Here is a 19,198-nt window from a genome sequence, read left to right on the forward strand (position 1 = left end):
AGGTCCCACAAGTTCATCTTTGATGATCCCAGCCCATACCAGTGCCCACCTCCACCTTGCTGGCGTCTGAGTCGGAGTGGAGCGCTCTGCCCTTTACTGATCCAGCCTCTGGCCCATCCATCTGCCCATCAAGAGTCACTCTCATTTCATCAGTCCATAAAACCTTTGAAAGATCAGTCTTAAGATATTTCTTGGCCCAGCCTTGAGGTTTTATCTTATGTTTCTTGTTCAGAGGTGGTCATTTTTCAGCCTTCCTTCCCTTGGCCATGTCCCTGAGTATGGCACACCTTGTGCTTTTTGATACTCCAGTAACGTTGCAGCTCTGAAATATGGCCAAGCTGGTGGCAAATGGCATCTTGGCAGCTTCACGCTTGATTTTCCTCAATTCATGGGCAGTTATTTTGCGCCTTCTTTGCCCAACACGCTTCTTGCGACCTTGTTGGATATTTGCCATGAAACACTTGATTGTTCGGTGATCGCGCTTCAAAGGTTTGTCAATTTCAAGACTGCTGCATCCCTCTGCAAGACATCTCACAATTTTGGACTTTTCAGAGCCCGTCAAATCTCTCTTCTGACCCATTTTGCCAAAGGAAAGGAAGTTGCCTAATAATTAAGCACCCCTTATATAGGGTGTTGATGTCATTACACCGCACCCCCCCCTCATTACAGAGATGCACATCACCTGATTTACCTAATTGGTAGTTGGCTCTCAACCTATACAGCTTGGAGTAGGACGACATGTATAAAAAGTATCATGTGACCAAAATACTCATTTGCCTAATAATTCTGCACACAGTGTAAATAATAAGTTTATAACATATTTGCATTATGTTGTGCTGATTCACTTGGCTGGGAGGTGTGTTTACTGGATCAGTGATTTTTGGATTGTATATCTGGCTCCCCGTCACTAATCATACCCATTTTCTTTGTTCCTTCAGGTATGACCGCGTTGCATGTGGCCATTAGGTCAGAACGTAGAGATATCACTGTTTGTTTACTGGAGCATGGAGCTGACGTGAATGCTGTGGTACTGCGCCCTTTTATGTCTTACCTTTCTGTATTTTTTTTTCTATTTGTTTGTATTGATAATTCAGATTTAAATTCCTATAATTAACAAGAGTTAGTAAAGAAAGTGATTGATGCCAACTTTGTTCCTGTATCTCTTTCCATTACGGTTTGTGTTAATGCTAACTAAACTCCCTTAGTACACATGGATGTTGACTATATGTAATCAATGTGTAACATTCATGTTTACAGAAATTTAATCAAATATTGTTCGAACGATTACAATAAAAATGTATATATGCTAACATTGACATTTTGGAAACACGGTAAATGCAGAACAATAGAAAATATTGAAGATACTTTGAGTTTTAATGTAAAGACTTGTGCCATCCGTTTATGGTAATTCCAGTCTCTACTACAGGATTTAAAGAGCGGACAGACGCCATTAATCCAGGCAGTGGAAAGTGGTTCTGAAGAGCTGGTGTTACTTCTGCTTCAGGTGAGTGATATCTACTCTCCTATTGTGACCTATTGTTGTGTGGTTCGTTCCTCTTTCTGCTGGGCTATTGCCTTTTTCTTCTCTGTCCAAATGCTGATGGTTCTTATTACCTTTGTTCTCCCTTCTTGGTTCGCTCCTCTCCAGGTGTTTCTGATTTTCCCATTTTGGTCCTCCCCATCATATTTTGGGTTGGATTATATATGTTCACCTTCCACTGTCCTTCCTTGCTGGCTATACCTCTAGGTGGTCTTGTTTCTAAATGCTGCTGGTTCTTACTGTCTTTGTTCTCCCTTCTTGGTTCACTCCTCTCCAGGTGTTTCTCATTTTCCCATTTTGGTGCACCCCATCACATTCTGGGTTGGGTTATGTAAGTTCACCTTTCACTGTTCTTTCTTGCTGGCTATACCACTAGGTGGACCTATTTCTAGGAGATCCAGCCCTTCAGCTTAGGGGTTTACCATTGGGTAAACACCACTTGAGTTCCTGCTTTGAGTTGGTTTGTTTTCCTTCCCAGCACCTTTTTCCTTTCATCTTATATGAATGTGTTTAAATGTTCTCACTTTGGGGTTTTTGTGTCTTCCTGCACACCTTCCACTCCCTTTGTAGGTAATATGTTGCAGCCTCCCCTCTAGTCCTTAAAGAGGTACGAGAAACCCCTCAACAGCCTTTTAGGGAGTCACACCTAAGTTGGTGATTTTAGTTGTGCGGCTAGGAAATTTCTAGTCTGTACAGGGACCAGTTGGTACAGGCACATCTTATCCCTGTAGGAGGTCCTCTCCTTTTCTGTTACTCGTGTCTGAGAATGTTTATGTTCTTAACACTCATATAATAGATTTGAGAGCCAAAGAGTCAAAATAGGTATCGATCAAACTCAATTGGTCACTAGAAATTGGTCCTCAAATTAAACCACTAAAACCATCACTGTAACACGGTGTAGGTGGAGAGCAGGGGACAAGGGCTAGTGGACCCTAGCTATACCTAATCCCAGTTTTACCTCTGGTGAGGCTATCTGGGCCACCTTCTTTGTTCTACTCCTGACCAGCCCTGATCTTACAACCCCTCTTCTAAACCCCTGGGGAAGGCCAGGGCAGGAGTGATAAAGCCAACAGAAATAGACAAAAATGGGAAAACTAAATCTCTATCTCACTGCGCACACACACAGAGGTATAAGACAAAAGAGCTTAGGAGGAAAATTAAGAGCAGGAAGGAAACAACAAGACAATGGGAGAACTCCACAACAGCTCCACGCACAAAGTAACACAATCACTGGCAGGACTCAGACACAATAGCACACGGACCGGTTTAGCAAAAGCTATAGTCTGCATGGGAAGACAGAGTGCACCAACTTAAAAAGGTGGGGAGTGACTGTGATAGATCTCCTACAACATGTGATCCTAGAGGTAACCAGCAGGCTAGCAGAAATTAACTCCTGCATTCTCGATCACTAATGAGAACACAGGTCGTTGATGTCGGGGTTTCCAGTTGTGAGAAATGTGTTCCTTCTGTATGCCGGTGGGTCTGTAAAATGAGACTGGATTTGGGCAGATAAGAGAAAAATGCCTTGTAATGGCACTTAGCTAGAAAAATGTTGCCCTATATATAATTTCTTTTTTTTTCTTGATCCCTATAGAAAGGAGCGGAAGTCAATGGATCGACCTATGCAGGAAGCACAGCATTGCACGTGGCGAGTGGACGGGGGCTTCATGAGATAACACGTTTACTGCTGAGGAGTGGAGCAGACAGTAGCATAAAGAACTGTCACAACGACACTGCCATGACAGTAGCCAAAGACAAAAAGGTGAGCTGGGAATAAGGACTGTCTGAAGAAGTGGGCTCCAACCTCCAGCACAGAACTCTCCGCATTCTCGAACGGTGGTCATGGGGTGATCGGGCCACCATAACCATCTCATAACTTCTTAAGGAACGTTGTATGACATTGGCTTCAATTCCAGCCATTCTTGGAACCATCAAGATATATTCAATCTCCTCCTTTACTGAGGATGTGCGTTGATTGGAATAACTTTGTATATACAGTGTGTCCACCCATATCCTGTCCACTGCCATTAACTTGACAACGACGGTAGCTGTAGGCATAGAAGTGGTGTCTAGGTATAGTAAAGTAGCAATGCGCTATGCAATGAAACCACCTATTGCGATTCACCTAGGTGTCGATTCGTATTGAATTGATGATGCCCTACAACTTTGTAATTCACTTTTCATCTCTATCTCGTTCCGTTTTCAAGATAAAAATGCTAACTCCGTTGTTTTCCACCAGGTGGTGCTATAGGTGGTTTCATTGCGTAGCGCATGGCTACTTTACTATACCTAGACACAACTTCTATGCCTATAGCTGCCGCCGTTCTCAAGTTAATGGCGGTGGACAGGATATGGGTGGACACACTGTATATATGTATATTTGTGGAGCAGACCTTAGAACAGCGGGTGCAGAGACGGTCACACTGTGAGATAATTGAACAATGGTGTTACGTGCCAACAGACCATTGGCATCACAATAAAGAGCACAATGGAGGTTAAGTTCCTCTTGAATTATTGCATGTGTCATGATCTCAATAAATGGACCCTTGTGTGCCCAAAGAATGGGTTCACTTCATATCTGCTAGTAATAAAAGTGCTTAAACAGGAACAATTTTTTTAACTTTGTGTGAAAACATCATTATTCTTAGAAAAAAATCCCTTCATTCTGTAAACAGGTTACAGGGATGCAACAGCGCAGACAAGGATGACTCAGTGATGACTTAAACAACAGATATTTATTATATACAGAAGGATAGTGGCTTGAGTATGCGATCAGAAGATGGATCAGATGGAGGTCTTAATCCTAATCTTTATGTCAGGGTAGCGTAACTGTCACCCCTCTTTCCGTCACTGTCACCAACTATTTAAGTAATGTGCAAAATAGCACACAAGCCCCAACGGGGGTTACAATACAATTCACTAGGCAAGTCCAATTTAGTCACGAACTTCCCCCACTTAGCACACTGGCCACCTTTGTTCACTGAAGCGCGGCCCGTCCCCACTCAGTACCATACGTCTGAACAGTACGTAACAGCCCAGCTTACTCTGGTCTTCTCCTGGGTCGGATATCACGGGGGTCTTCTCCTGGATCGATTTAATGGTGGCCTTCATCTGGATAAGGTATCAAGGAGGTCTTCTTCTGGATCGAGTATCATGGATGTCTCAATCCAGAAGAAGACTGCTTGATACCTTATCCAGATGAAGTCGACCATGATACCGAACCAGGAGAAGACCTTAGTGATACTATTGCAGGAGTGGACCCCTGTGATACCCTATCCAGGTGTCAACCCACAGTCGTACGCAGGCTAGCAAGAGTTAGGGGTACTTTGCACACTACGACATCGCAAGCCGATGGTAGCGATGCCGAGCGCGATAGTCCCCGCCCCCGTCGCAGCTGTGATATCTTGTGATAGCTGCTGTAACGAAAATTATCGCTACGGCAGCTTCACACGCACTTACCTGCCCTGCGACGTCGCTCTGACCGGCGCCCCGCCTCCTTCCTACGGTGGCGGGTCGTGTGGCGTCACAGCGACGTCACACGGCAGGCGGCCAATAGAAGCAGGGGGGCGGAGATGAGCGGGATGTAAACATCCCACCCACCTCCGTCCTTCTGCATAGCCGGTGGAGGCAGGTAAGGCGATGTTCCTCGCTCCTGCGGCTTCACACACAGCGATGTGTGCTGCCGCAGGAACGAGGAACAACATCGTAACATCTGTCCTTCCGAAATTATGGAAATGACCGACGCTACATCGATGATACGATTACGACGCTTTAATCATAGTAAAAAGGATTCACATACTCCGATGTCGACAGCGACGCCGGATGTACGTCACTTTCGATTTGACCCCACCGACATCGCACCTGCGATGTCGTAGTGTGCAAAGTACCCCTTAATCTCTGTTGGGCTGCTTGTTAGTCTCTTTGGTCACATGCTGTGCAGTAGCCAGTCATGTTTGCTCCCCTCCTATATATGCTGGCTGGACAATTCCATTAATGCCAGCTATAGTTTACCTGTACTGGTCTGGGTAGGTGTTGCGATCCAGACTTACTGGTGATTGTTGTGCATTATTGCTGTTAATGATTGAGGTGTTAACCTTTTGTTTTCTTTTTCTCTTTTTTGTGCCTTTTTGCTCTTGCTTTTCTCTTTCATCGCTTAAGTTTTATTCCTGTGAGTTTGCAGTGTGTCTGAGTTTTGGTTTTCCCCTGTCTTTCTTAATTTGTGTTTCGATCACACTCTTTCTCCTTTGTTTCCTTGGTGGTAGTAACAGATTAGGTCTGATCAGGAGAACAATAAGGCATGGGTCTCCGACGTCTCCGCCTTCAGGGGTAATCCAGAGGTCAAGGATAGTTTAGGGTCTTCCAGCATGAGCGACAGCATAGGAGCCCCCATACCTATTCTACAGTCACATTGTGACAGTCTACCGCACATATAGAACATATCGCAATTAAGGACTTTATAGGTTATTTGTGAATAGACTCCTAAGAAATAGACCCTAATGGCAAGTAATGGACTCCAAAGTCAACTCCAAATGGTGTTTTTTTTCTCTTGAACCTTTGAAGAGCATTATTGTTTCAGAGTCTGGGTGCAGTGCTCAGCATCCAATAGTCCCCTGTAGTGCAACAACTGTGAGCTGGAGCTTAGAGCTTCTATATAGTGTGGTTCTTGGTTTCGAGAACCTGATGTCAATGTGACTCGCCCACCCCAGGGCTATGGGACACCCGGTGCCGGGCCGGACTAGTCCGGTGGTAGTCAGTGGTGGCTGGGCCCGGCTCCGTGGCCCTGGTGGGTGTCAGTAGAATATGTGGCTGATGACTTTAAGTTTGTGTTCGTGACGCCACCTGTGGTATGCGGCTATTAAGCCGCCGCTGCTGTGTGAGGCCTCCGGGGTGATGAAGTGGCAGCGATGGTGGTACTGCTCCCCACAGGTGGAGCGGTGCCCCGGGACACAGTTGGTGCTTGTGGAAGTCTATGGTGTTGTGTGACTAGCACGGTGCAGGGCCGACAAGCAATGAAAGAAACAGGCACAAACAGTAGTCTCTTTACCTTCTCCTCTTTTACTCGGCAGAAGTTTAGTCCAGGGAGACCGTCACAGATGGTAAAGATGGTCCTGCCGGCCTGGAAGTGCCTGGGGTGATCTTTGGCCAGTTGAGTATGAGGCCTACTCCTTAATCTTTCTTTGCTGTTTAGGACACTGCACTTTGGGTTAGCAATTGCCCTCTTGCTGCTGGGACCGGTGGTTCGCCCCTTTTTCTGTGGGGTAGATTGCGCAGGCCCTCTCTGGGGCTTCTCTGCTGGAGTCCACACCGGGCCCTTGGATTGCAGCTGTTCCTTCAGGTTGCTTCTGGGCCAGGGGCTTGCAGCTCTCCTGCCCTCCGGATTCGGCTACCAGGGACGGATTTTATACCCTGGCAACCACAGACTCCGATGTCCGAGTCTCTCTGCTGCCTCTCAGCTACTCCTGCTTCCCTGGGCCAAGCTACTCTAGCTCTAGGCCCCAGTTCTGCAGGACAGCTCACTCTGCGTCTGCTTCCTTCCACTTATCCCTACAGACTGCCTACACTTCCTCCCTCCAGCTAGACTTAAGGAATGCTCCCTGAAGTTCCAGGTTCAGAGCTCCCCCTGCTGGCCGGAGGGAGAACTGCGTTGGGTGTTAAACTTACTGGCCAATAGATCTCCCAATTACCTCCAGGCTCAGCATTAAACCTTTGGGAGGGCAATGCTGTTGTGGCGACCAGGTCCTGGGGCGCCACACTCCCCCTTAGTTAAATTCAGTACTCCCGGACTGTAGAAACAAACATGACATGTTAGAACATTTCATCCCATTATGGGAGGCGCAAATACTTTAACGTTACAAACTTAAACATTACTATGAGAGTCCAGTGTGGCTCCCTGCCGGGTGTCCATTACACTGCTCCATGGGGGACCCGCCGCGATCAAACCCCCAACGTAGGCTCTGGGCGTGCGTCAGAGCATTGATGACCCCATTCTATGCACGCCGGACGGGTTTTTCTTCAGGGGTGTTGAGCACACTGGTGCTAACTATGAACAATTTAGGTGTTGGCCACCCATAGTCCAGTGGCCCAATTGTCCATTTTCGCAATCAAAGAAAAAGAAAAACATTTTGTACACAACCTTACAGACATTTTGCATAACTATGTACATTCTAATAAATACTCCTTCTTTTTCTCTTATACAGTTGACTCTCTATACCTTGGAGGGGGTTGTCCCCGAGTGCTGCGTTGGGACCTACGTAGCTCTGGTGTTTGCCCCTGACTACGTGGTGCGTCTTCTACCTCAGCACTACAGGTGGGCCTAACCCCGATAGGTAAGCGTGATGGTTGCCTATGTGGTCTAAGAGTCGCCAAGGGTATGACAGGTTCACCACTGACAGGGGGTTGATCCTCCTGTTCCACTGCTGGCGTGTCATCTCGTGTTGGAGCGGACGGTTCTTTAGGTGGATCCGGAACCTTTTCTGTTTCTGGCTCGACCAACTGCGGAAACGTCAAAACTGGTACCACTATGGCATTGTTTATTCGGGTCCAAGTTTTGGGGAATTTTCCAAGGATGGTTTGAATCATCTCCCCTTCTTTCTCTTGACTTTGGGGACTTCCTTGTACTCCTTCCATTTCTCCTTGGATTCTGCACCGTTCAGGGCACGCTTTCAGGCGGTCTCGAGAAATTGCTTGATAGGTCTTGCCTTCATCCTTGCTTATGAGGCATACCTTACTATTGTCAAAGTTGGAGGGGATAATGGTGTAGGGCTCGTTTTCCCACTGATCATCCAATTTATGCGTCCTCCGCTTCTTCTTGAGGACTTGTTCTCCAGGTGCTAAGGGAGTTGCTGGGGCTGTTTGATTGTAATGCTGCTCTTGTCTCGTTCTTGCTTGAGACAGGCTCCTCTCTACGCACTCCTGGACCTTACGGTACCGCTGCTGCCGTTCTGTATCCCAATCCTCTATTTCTTGAACCGCCTCAGGCGACACAGTCCCCATCTCAAAGTCTACAGGCAACTTGCCAGGTCTGGCTCGCATCAGGTAAGCGGGGCTGCAGTTGGTCGAATTTACTGGGATATGGTTGTACAGGTCTACCAGATCTGGCAACTTCTCTGGCCATTGGTTCCTTTCTTCCAGCGGTAGGGTCTTCAGCATATCAATAACCACATGGTTCATTTTCTCGCACAGTCCATTGGTTTGGGGGTGGTACGGTGTGGTTCGGATTTTCTTACAGCCGTACATGTTACAGAACTCTTGGAACACTTCGGCCTCGAATGCAGGACCTTGATCAGTCAGTACCCTTTCCGGATAACCGTGAGGTCGACAAAAGGATGCCTGGAACGCTCTAGCTGCTGTTCTGGCTGTCTGGTCCTTCACAGGCACTACTACCAGGAAACGAGAGTAATGGTCCACAATGGTGAGGGCGTACACATAGCCTGACCGGCTTGGTGTTAACTTCACGTGGTCCAGGGCCACCAACTCCAGGGGCTGCTTCGTGACAATTGGCTGTAGGGGAGACCTTTGGCTGGCATCATCCTTCCGCCTCATGTTACACGGGCCACAGTCTCGGCACCACTTCTCGATCATCTTTCTCATGTGCACCCAATAGAACCGATCACGGAGTAGGGCCTCCAACTTCTTCCACCCGAAGTGTCCTGCGTTATCATGATACGCTGCTAGGACCATTGGAGCATCCCTCTGCGGAACCACTATCTGCCAGACAAGTTCATTTGTTCGCCAGTTGACATATCTCTTGCAGAGCTTGCCTTGGTAGGTGAACAGTCGTCCCCTCTCCTTCCACAGCTGCTGGGCTTCCTCTGGAGCGTCTGGGCCAAGATGGGTCTCAGCTTGCGCTAGCTTCTCTTTGACCAATCGCACGGCCGGGTCACCGTTCTGTGTCTCTTCCCAATTATGGTGGAGTAATGGGTTGACCGAGACCTCGTGCTGGCTTGAGCGCTTCACTCCCACAGCATGCTCACACTGGGAAACACCTTGGTGATGGAAAGCCGGTAACTCTATCTCTTCGAGTTCATCCAGGTCTTCTCCAGACTCGGGTAAGTGAGGCATTCTGGACAGCGCATCAGCATTGTTATTCTTCTTGCCAGCCCGATACTTGATGGTAAAGTCAAAGTTAGACAGCCGGGCCACCCATCGCTGTTCCATCGCACCTAACTTGGCTGTTGCCAGGTGTGTCAACGGATTGTTGTCCGTGAAGATGGTGAACTTGGCCGATGCCAGATAGTGCTTGAAGCGTTCAGTCACTGCCCAAACAATAGCGAGGAACTCCAGCTTGAAGGAACTGTAGTTTTCTGGATTCCTTTCTGTGGGCCGAAGCTTCCTACTGGCGTACGCTATCACCCTCTCTCTGCCTCCCTGTACCTGGGACAGAACTGCTCCCAGTCCCACGTTGCTGGCGTCTGTATACAGTACAAACGGTTGGCTGTAGTCAGGGTAGGCCAGAATTTCTTCTCCCGTGAGAGCCCCTTTCAGCCGGACAAAGGATGTTTCTAGTTGGCTGCTCCATTCAAATGGAGGGCTCTGCTTCTTAGCCTGCTTTGGCTGGCCCACCAGGAGATCTTGAAGGGGCGCTGCTATCTTGGTGAAACCATCAATGAACCTTCGGTAGTAGCCCACCAGTCCAAGGAACTGCCGCACCTCCTTCACTGTGGTGGGTCTTGGCCAGTCCTTGATTACAGTGACTTTCTCCGGATCAGGTGCCACACCTTCTGCGCTGACCACATGACCCAGGTACTGTACCTTTGGCTTCAAGAGGTGACATTTGGACGGCTTGATCTTCAGGCCATATTTCGACAAGGACTCAAACACTTCTGCTAAGTGCTTCAGGTGGTCCTCATAAGTCTTGGAGTAGACTATGACGTCATCCAGGTACAACAGCACGGTTTCAAAGTTGTGGTGGCCCAAGCAGCACTCCATCAACCTTTGGAATGTCCCTGGGGCGTTGCAGAGCCCGAATGGCATACAATTGAACTCACAGAGGCCCATTGGTGTCGTGAATGCAGTCTTCTCCTTGTCCGCCTCTGCCACGGGAACCTGCCAATACCCACTGGTGAGATCCAAGGTGGAGAAATAGTTAGCTGACTTTAAGGCTGTTAGTGACTCCTCTATTCTGGGCAGTGGATAAGCATCTTTATGTGTAATGCGGTTAATTTGCCTGTAATCTACACACATTCTCATTGTACCATCTTTTTTCTTTACGAGCACTAGTGGAGCTGCCCAGGGGCTACAACTATCTCTGATAACCCCAGCCTCCTTCATTTCTCGTAACATTTCCTTGGCACACTGATACTGTGCGGGGGGTACAGGGCGGTATCTCTCTTTAATGGGATGATGATCACCCGTGGGGATTTGATGTTTAACCCCTTTCACCTGCCTAAAATCTAGGGGGTGTTTGCTGAAGACCCACTCGTACTCCTGTACCACCCGGTAAACCCCATGCTTTTGGTGCGAGGGGGTGGAGTCGGTGCCTACATGTAATTTTTGGCACCAGTCTTCCAGCTGCCCCTTGGAGCCATTGTCTTCCGCCTGGTCGGACGGGATCAAGGGTTCCACTGCTTTAATGGTATTGTTGCTGACAGTGTACAATTTTGCTACAGTGGCGTACCGGGGCAATTTGGCCTCCTCCTCCCCACAATTCAAGACACGGACGGGCACTCTCCCCTTGCGGACGTCCGCTACCCCTCTGGCTACCAGGACTCCAGGCCTACTGTCTGAATACACCGGTTCTACCAAGGCATGGTAATCCTGACCCTTGAGGCCTATTGCTGCCCGACACCATATCAACATTTCACTTCTTGGGGGTATTGCAATGGGGAGGGGGTCACTTACCCTCACACTGCCAATTTCTCCTCCGGCCAGCTCTACCTGCTGACTCCTCATCAGGGCTCTGATCTCCCTCTGTAGGGCACGCTGCTGCCCGGAGCTGGCAGTTTCAGACGCCTGTTGCAACAAAATTATCACTTCGGCAATACAATTTTCTATCACATTTGTACCAATGGTTAGCAGTGGGTCAGATTCTTTGCGATCAATATCTACAATTATCATCCCCTGACATGGCAATTCCACCCGCCCCACTTTAATGGTTACTTCTTTGTACCCAATTTGAGGTAAGGGCTGACCCTTACTGGCCACAATTGTTAAATCATCATCTGGGCCATGGTCAATGTCTGAATCAGCCCAATATCTTTTGTACAGTTTGTGGGGGATGGTTGTTACCTGGGACCCCGTATCCAGGAGGGCATTCAAAGGGATCCCATCCAGCACAATGGGAAGGACCGGTCGTCCTCCCACATACTTGCTGCGGCTGGGGTTTGAGCCGGGCTTCCTTACACCTGGGGGTTGGCTCCTGGCCCCAGGCTCAGCCCATTTAAAGGACAGCGTCGTGCAATGTGGCCCGCCTGGCTGCAGCGGCGGCAGATCGGTTGTCCTGTTGAATCGTACCGGTCTGTGTCTCTGCCTCGGGTCGGCGGAACCCTCCTCTGTCGCATCCATGGGACGTCATCTGGGCTGGAGACCAACTCGATTTTTGCAGGCGAGGGGGTCATTTGTAGAGACTGCACGGTCTTGGCAAGGGCAGCCACAGTCTTGGTCAGCTCCTGGACCTGCTGTCTGAGCTCTGCAGTGGGATCCTTATCCAGGGACTGCGCCTCAGCCCCTGCAGTGGCTCGTGTTGCAGGCACCACCCCGGGGTACGTGATAGCAAGAGGCCGGAGGGGTACTGGGTCATTCGGTGTAGATTCTCTCAGTACCCTGATGGCCTGGTCCTTAAACTTTGCAAAGTCCAGAGCAGGGTTCTGCAGGACCAGGATACGCAGCTGGGTCCTGTGGGCGTCTGACAGGAGCCCCTCTATGAACTGCTCAGTTAGGAGTTTGTCTTCTTCACGTACACTCTCTGGGTCCACCTGTTTAACTGCTTTCAGGGCCTCCTGCAAGTTTAAGGCATAGTCCCTTATGCTGTCTGTGGCCCGCTGCTTGCACCCAAAGAATCTCATCTTTATCTCTGCTGCGGTGCGGGTGTCAAAAGTACTCTTTAGCTTGGCCAGTATCTGGGCTGCTGTCCCTTTATCTGTATCAGGCCAGGACTTCGCTTCACGCTGGGCTGCGCCGGCTAGCTGTCCCATTACTATGCCCACCTTCTGGCTCTCAGTCAGCGGATACACCCGGAATAAGCTGTGCAGGCTTTCTCTGAAGTCACTCAAGGTATGGGACTCCCCGGAGTACTGCGGCAGCCATTCTGCTCCCGGTATGTATGGCATGGTGATCGGCATTACCGGCGCTACAGTGGGGGCTGGGGCGACGGTGACTGGGACTGCTTCGGCCGGTGCTGCGGCGCCTTGGGCGATGGCAGCCACCTGCTCTCCCTCTGAGTCGGACATCTTCTTCCCCCTTAGTGAACCTTACCAGGCTCCGTTCACTTTTCAAATTTTCTTCTGGGTCGCGCGGGGTTAACAGCGCTCTGCTCTGATGGCGCGCTCCCTTCGCGCTCTTTGTCAGGCACGCCCCCCTTCTTCCTGCGCTCGGCGCGGCTAATGGCGGCGGCAATTTACAACCAGTACACAGTCTTTTAAGCACAATTCCTGCAGGCGCACAGTACCCGGTGGGACCGGGCACGAAATCCTGTTCGTGACGCCAAAAGTTGACTCGCCCACCCCAGGGCTATGGGACACCCGGTGCCGGGCCGGACTAGTCCGGTGGTAGTCAGTGGTGGCTGGGCCCGGCTCCGTGGCCCTGGTGGGTGTCAGTAGAATATGTGGCTGATGACTTTAAGTTTGTGTTCGTGACGCCACCTGTGGTATGCGGCTATTAAGCCGCCGCTGCTGTGTGTGGCCTCCGGGGTGATGAAGTGGCAGCGATGGTGGTACTGCTCCCCACAGGTGGAGCGGTGCCCCGGGACACAGTTGGTGCTTGTGGAAGTCTATGGTGTTGTGTGACTAGCACGGTGCAGGGCCGACAAGCAATGAAAGAAACAGGCACAAACAACAGTCTCTTTACCTTCTCCTCTTTTACTCGGCAGAAGTTTAGTCCAGGGAGACCGTCACAGATGGTAAAGATGGTCCGGCCGGCCTGGAAGTGCCTGGGGTGATCTTTGGCCAGTTGAGTATGAGGCCTACTCCTTAATCTTTCTTTGCTGTTTAGGACACTGCACTTTGGGTTAGCAATTGCCCTCTTGCTGCTGGGACCGGTGGTTCGCCCCTTTTTCTGTGGGGTAGACTGCGCAGGCCCTCTCTGGGGCTTCTCTGCTGGAGTCCACACCGGGCCCTTGGATTGCAGCTGTTCCTTCAGGTTGCTTCTGGGCCAGGGGCTTGCAGCTCTCCTGCCCTCCGGATTCGGCTACCAGGGACGGATTTTATACCCTGGCAACCACAGACTCCGATGTCCGAGTCTCTCTGCTGCCTCTCAGCTACTCCTGCTTCCCTGGGCCAAGCTACTCTAGCTCTAGGCCCCAGTTCTGCAGGACAGCTCACTCTGCGTCTGCTTCCTTCCACTTATCCCTACAGACTGCCTACACTTCCTCCCTCCAGCTAGACTTAAGGAATGCTCCCTGAAGTTCCAGGTTCAGAGCTCCCCCTGCTGGCCGGAGGGAGAACTGCGTTGGGTGTTAAACTTACTGGCCAATAGATCTCCCAATTACCTCCAGGCTCAGCATTAACCCTTTGGGAGGGCAATGCTGTTGTGGCGACCAGGTCCTGGGGCGCCACAAATGCATTATTTAAGCTGCTCAAGATATCATCATAGAGCTATCTAGTAGAAACGGTTCATGAATGAAGGACATGCCTAACTGTCGAAAGATGACATTGGTGGTGTTACATGAGCTGGAACATCCAAAGGTTCATAAAACAAAGTGTCCACACTGACCAGTAGACCACCCATCCATTTCCATACCACAATCCTTGTCAGAACACACCAGGAACACCAATAAAATCAATAGGTGTTGTGTTGGGGGTTTCCACTCTTAAAAGACTGGTTTCTTATCCTAACCTATGTCAGGTGGAGCTTTCATTTGTTAGACATCTAAATCTTGGTGGCCTTATGCTTCCATCTTGTACATGGACTTCCATGTGGTTCATTGGATCATGACCTGCATTCTAAACCATGGCATCCTTCAGTAGTGTAAAGGCAATGTTATACACAACAAAGCTGGTTTCATTCTTAGTGAGGTTTGACTAGAAGGCGAGAAAGACCTTTTTTCGTTCACCCTATGCCTGAATTTCAGAAGAACTTAAAAACAGTCCCCACCTACTGACACAACAGTGATAGTCAAAGCGAAAGTGTCCTGGAATGGAATTTATAACTATCAGCAGAGGAAAGCCTTCCTCGACAAGAGGATTGCCCCACAATTTCTCTGATGCTGAGCACATTAGAATGTTATAAGTCATTTTTTGTTTTGTAGCCGAAGAGTTGGGCTTGGACAACCCTTGGAGAATAGGGGCTTTTGACTGCATCCTAATCGGTGGGCTTCTTTTCATTAGTCATGTAATAAGAGGACATTCTAAGGCAGGCGACACACCTGTCCTTCTATTTCTATCTCTTTCTTTCCATGCTGTCCCTTATTTTGGTCTGGGTTCTCTGTAGACCACAGAACATAATAAACTTTGGATGCAAAACTAAAAGAATGCTTCCCTCTCCGTTCTCCTGATCCTCTGTGTCTCTTCTTTTCCACTTCAACGGTTTAAAGCAATGTCTTCGGGCTGTTCACTCCAGGCAATGGTTAGGCCTCTGCCGGCACTTTAGTATTGCGCAGCCTGACATCATAATGTGACGCCCTGGACTAGTCAGGTCATACCCAGGTAGTCCCGTACACACACACACCACACACACACACACACCCTCCCCTTAGAAAGGTGACAGCAGCCAAACTACAAACCTTTGTCACCACCCTCCAGGTTTCATGTTCACACCAGGGGGACTGAGCCAGGCGGTTGGCTCCGCCCACCAAGGGGTTCACAGCCCTGGAAGCGGGAAAACAGTCTAGATTAGTCCTGACAGTGGAGTGAAGTGGAGTCAAGTTCAGGGGCAGACCTATGCTCAGGCCTGCCAAAGTCTACACTAGGTGTCTGGGTTGGAGCCCAGTCACCTCTGGCAAAGAGGCAAACGGTGGTGGCCGCCTGCAGGAGCTGGGATTACAGCCGGTGGAACCATAGGGACCGGGGACGGGCGGTGGCCCGCCGGTACCGAACCGGGGAACCGATTGGAAACCAGAGCACCAGGAGGGGTACTCAGACCCAGTACGAGGCCCAGAAACAACTAGGCTAAGTCGAATCAACTGATTGAGGACTGGACTTTAGGACCTTTCCCACACAAGACCCGACTGAAGACAACAGCCCAACCATTAGGGTAAAGCCACCGCCAAGCCATAGAGACCCAAGGGGCCAGCGTCTGCGGGCACACAGGGCTTTCCTGACATACAGCAAGTCGGGGAGCGGACTACCGTTGCTTAGGCAGAAGAGTCATAACGTTTACACTAAAGAGGTGCAGGAAAAAGGCGAAAACCACCAACCTGTTAAGGGGAAGCTGCAGCCGGCTGCGGGCACCGTTCATCATCTTGTTTGGTTTACCAGAGACTCCAGCATGTTTTATCATAGTGAGTACACCAGTGCCTTCGGGCCGCGCACTGAGCCGCACCGCACCAGCACCCCAGCACGCATCCATCCCCTCGCCTCAGCAGCTCCCTCAGGCCCCCGGGACCATCATCCTCCCCTACCCACGGAGGGGGTCAACACCAAGCTGCGCAACACCGTCCCCGGAAGCCTAGACAACGGCAGCGGTGGTGTCCATCCATTCACCACAACCCGTGGGTGGCGTCACGAACTCAAATCCGCCTACAAACAACCGCGGCTTCGGCCGTGGACCTCCCCACCAAAGTCCCTACGTGTAGTGCCAACCCCCTTTCAGAGCGACGTGACCCCCGGATCCGTGGAAGAGCTCGAGCCACCCACCGACTAGCACGGATCCGAGCTGCTCGGTGGCCGGCCGAGCCCCGGGGTGGTACAATAACTATAGTAATACAGTAGTGGTAGCAGGCGAGGAGGAGGGAGATGCAGCTGCAGTTTCTATTTTTTTTTTTATATACAGATATATATATATCTGCATGGCATAAGAGGGGAATAAGACAAGAGATATGATGTGATTATCACAGCCTGATATAGTGGGCTGTCATATTTTGTAATAATGGGTAGAATGATTGATTTTTGTTAACTAATTGTTTACCAAAGCAGCAGATAGAAGGTGACATTTCCTAATTTCATTGCAAATACGTTGAATATTTCAGGTGCTTTAGCTTTCCGATTTTACAGAAATGTCACTTGAAAAGGAGAAGATTATTTATATTTCTGTAAAGTATAAATATATTGCAGCTCGGGTCATGTGGTGTCTGGCTCTAAAGGCGCCACGTGTCAGGACTATATCTGACGCTGTTCACACACTAGAGTCGGACACTCCACACAATGATGCTTTTGAGTTGCACAGACAGTCTCGGGCGTCTGACATGCCCACGGGGTCGCAGCGGTGCTGCTCATGGGTTGCCGTGGTGGCCTTGCCCGGTTTCGTGACCCCGGCGGTGTCAATAAAACTGGGAATGGGGACGATGGGGGTTATTATTCGTGACGCTACCTGTGGTGTGCGGCCAGTATTAGCCTCCGCTGCGTAGGTCTCTCTCTTCAGGGGCGGATGATAACGCAGCTCGAGTGTTGCAGCTCTCCACAGGTAGAGCTAGGCCCCAGGGAGGATGATAGGAGTAGTGGTCGCCTTTGGTGCAGGTGTGACGCCCTGCGCAAGCCAGGGGTCACAGGTCATGGCACCACCACACCCTACACCCCGGATAGGTACACCGAAGCTAAACCAAAAATCCTTGTTGCTTTCCTCCAGGGGCTGATGTCCACACCAGGGGGTGGGCCAGGCGGTTGGCTCCGCCCACCGAGGAGTTCACAGCCCTGGAGGAGGGAAAACCAGGCAGAAGAGAAGAGATCAGATAGAGTCAGAGTAAGGAGTGAAGTGGTAGAGGAGCAAGAGAGAGGAGTTAAGGTGGAAGAGAAAGTGACAGTTGAAAGCCTGAAGTTGGTCCGGGTGTGTGCCCCGGACTGAGACAGCAAGGTTAGCAGACGGTGGTGACCGTCTGCAGGAGAGGCTGATCGGAGGTTGCCGAAAGGACCGTGGACGGGTGGTGGCCCGGCGGTACCGGAACGGTATACGAAAAGAAGCCAGCACCATTGGCAGGGGCCTTTCGGATCCCGGCAAGGCTAGGAGTCGCCGTGAATTTGCCAAATCCGTCAGTGAAGGGGACCTCTGGGTCTCCCAGCAACTAAGTCCCGATTGAAGGCAACAGTCTAACCGTTGGAGAGAGACACCGCCACCGCCAAGGCACCAGTTTCTCAGGGCCAGCGCCTGCGGGCAAAAGAGGGGCTCCTCCGGCCCATATCCAAGTCGGGGAGCGGGTAACCGGTGGGAATCCATCGCTACCAAGAGTTACACTAGGTGCAGGGACAGAGACCGTCACCGCCAACTACCGGGGAAAAGCAACAGCAGCCGTCCGTGGGAACCGTCTTTCCAGCCGTGTGTTTTACCGAGAACTGTGTCAACGTCTCAGGCTGAGTGAGTACCACCGTGCCGTGCGGCACAGCGCTGCCCCCGCGACCCTGCACCTCACCAGGCCCCGCACCTGGCCTGTCATCCCTCATCCTCCACCCAATCACTGGGCCCCGGGACAACCAACCCCTACCCACGGAGGGGAGAACTAACAACTCTGCTGCTCCCTGTCACCGCTCCCGGGATCCCTATACAGAGCAGCGGTGGTGTCCACACAATCACCACAACCGTGGGTGGCGTCACGGACAACAATAAATCCCCAAAACCAATCCCCCTTTTCACTCACGGGCGAGGAGCGCCGCTCGAGTCCCCGGGATCCGGCCCATCGCTCGAGCCACCGAGCAGCAGAGGCTGCAGCCGCAGCGGCAGCCAGACCCGAGCAGTGGGAGAGCGCAGCGTCCCCTCCTCCGCCCGCGACACAGGGACGCGATGTTGAGAGCATCGGCAGTAACTGGACGACACCGAGAGTGTAGTTCAAGCTCTTTACTCACTGGAAGCACACCACCGTTGGAGTACCAGGCTGTGTTGTGATGGGCTTCAGCTGATCCTGGATACTTCGGAGGTCGAGGCTGGTGTTTCCTTCTGTGCGTCACCTTTCAATGGTTTCCCTCCATCCCAGCTCCCTAGGCCGTGGAACAAGTCACAGGTGCCTTTTGCAGTCCCCGTGAACCCTGGGATCCCCCTTCTTTCCTAAGAACCCAGGTTGGGCGTTCAGCTTCAGACCAAAGGCCCCTGACTATCTGTGTCCGTGCTTGCTTAACTCCTCCTGAATGCAACCTGGTGCTTCCTGCACCCGGAGCTTACTGACTACTGTGTGAGATGGATCCTCACTCCTCTGTTGCGGCCCCGCCTCCTGGGTTCCTGAACTAGTGGGCAAGAGGTCTCATACCTTGTGATGGCCAAACCCAGCATCCACCCTAGCCCAGTCTGGTAGAACTCCTGTGTTTATGTGTTGGTTGAGTGTGTTGTTGGATTTTTTTTTTACCAGTGATGGCATCCTCTGTATCCGAGATGAATACTGCACCACTGGTGAAGTGCAGTACCCTGTGTGCGCCTGAAGCCGCA

At 50.7% G+C, this 19,198-nt stretch overlaps 1 protein-coding gene across 1 annotated transcript in view; it reads left to right on the top strand.

Moving 5' to 3' along the window:
* The window catches only part of BCL3 (BCL3 transcription coactivator), an 89,650-nt gene that overhangs the window by 67,188 nt on the left and 3,264 nt on the right, over nucleotides 1-19,198 (top strand). The window contains exons 5-7 of the mRNA XM_075329382.1: nucleotides 939-1,027; nucleotides 1,427-1,504; nucleotides 3,135-3,302. Coding sequence (XP_075185497.1) covers nucleotides 939-1,027; nucleotides 1,427-1,504; nucleotides 3,135-3,302 — 335 coding nt within the window. The remainder of the gene's footprint in view (nucleotides 1-938; nucleotides 1,028-1,426; nucleotides 1,505-3,134; nucleotides 3,303-19,198) is intronic.

Source organism: Anomaloglossus baeobatrachus, chromosome 11 (genome assembly GCF_048569485.1).
Source record: "Anomaloglossus baeobatrachus isolate aAnoBae1 chromosome 11, aAnoBae1.hap1, whole genome shotgun sequence".
NCBI classification, from domain to species: Eukaryota; Metazoa; Chordata; class Amphibia; order Anura; family Aromobatidae; genus Anomaloglossus; species Anomaloglossus baeobatrachus.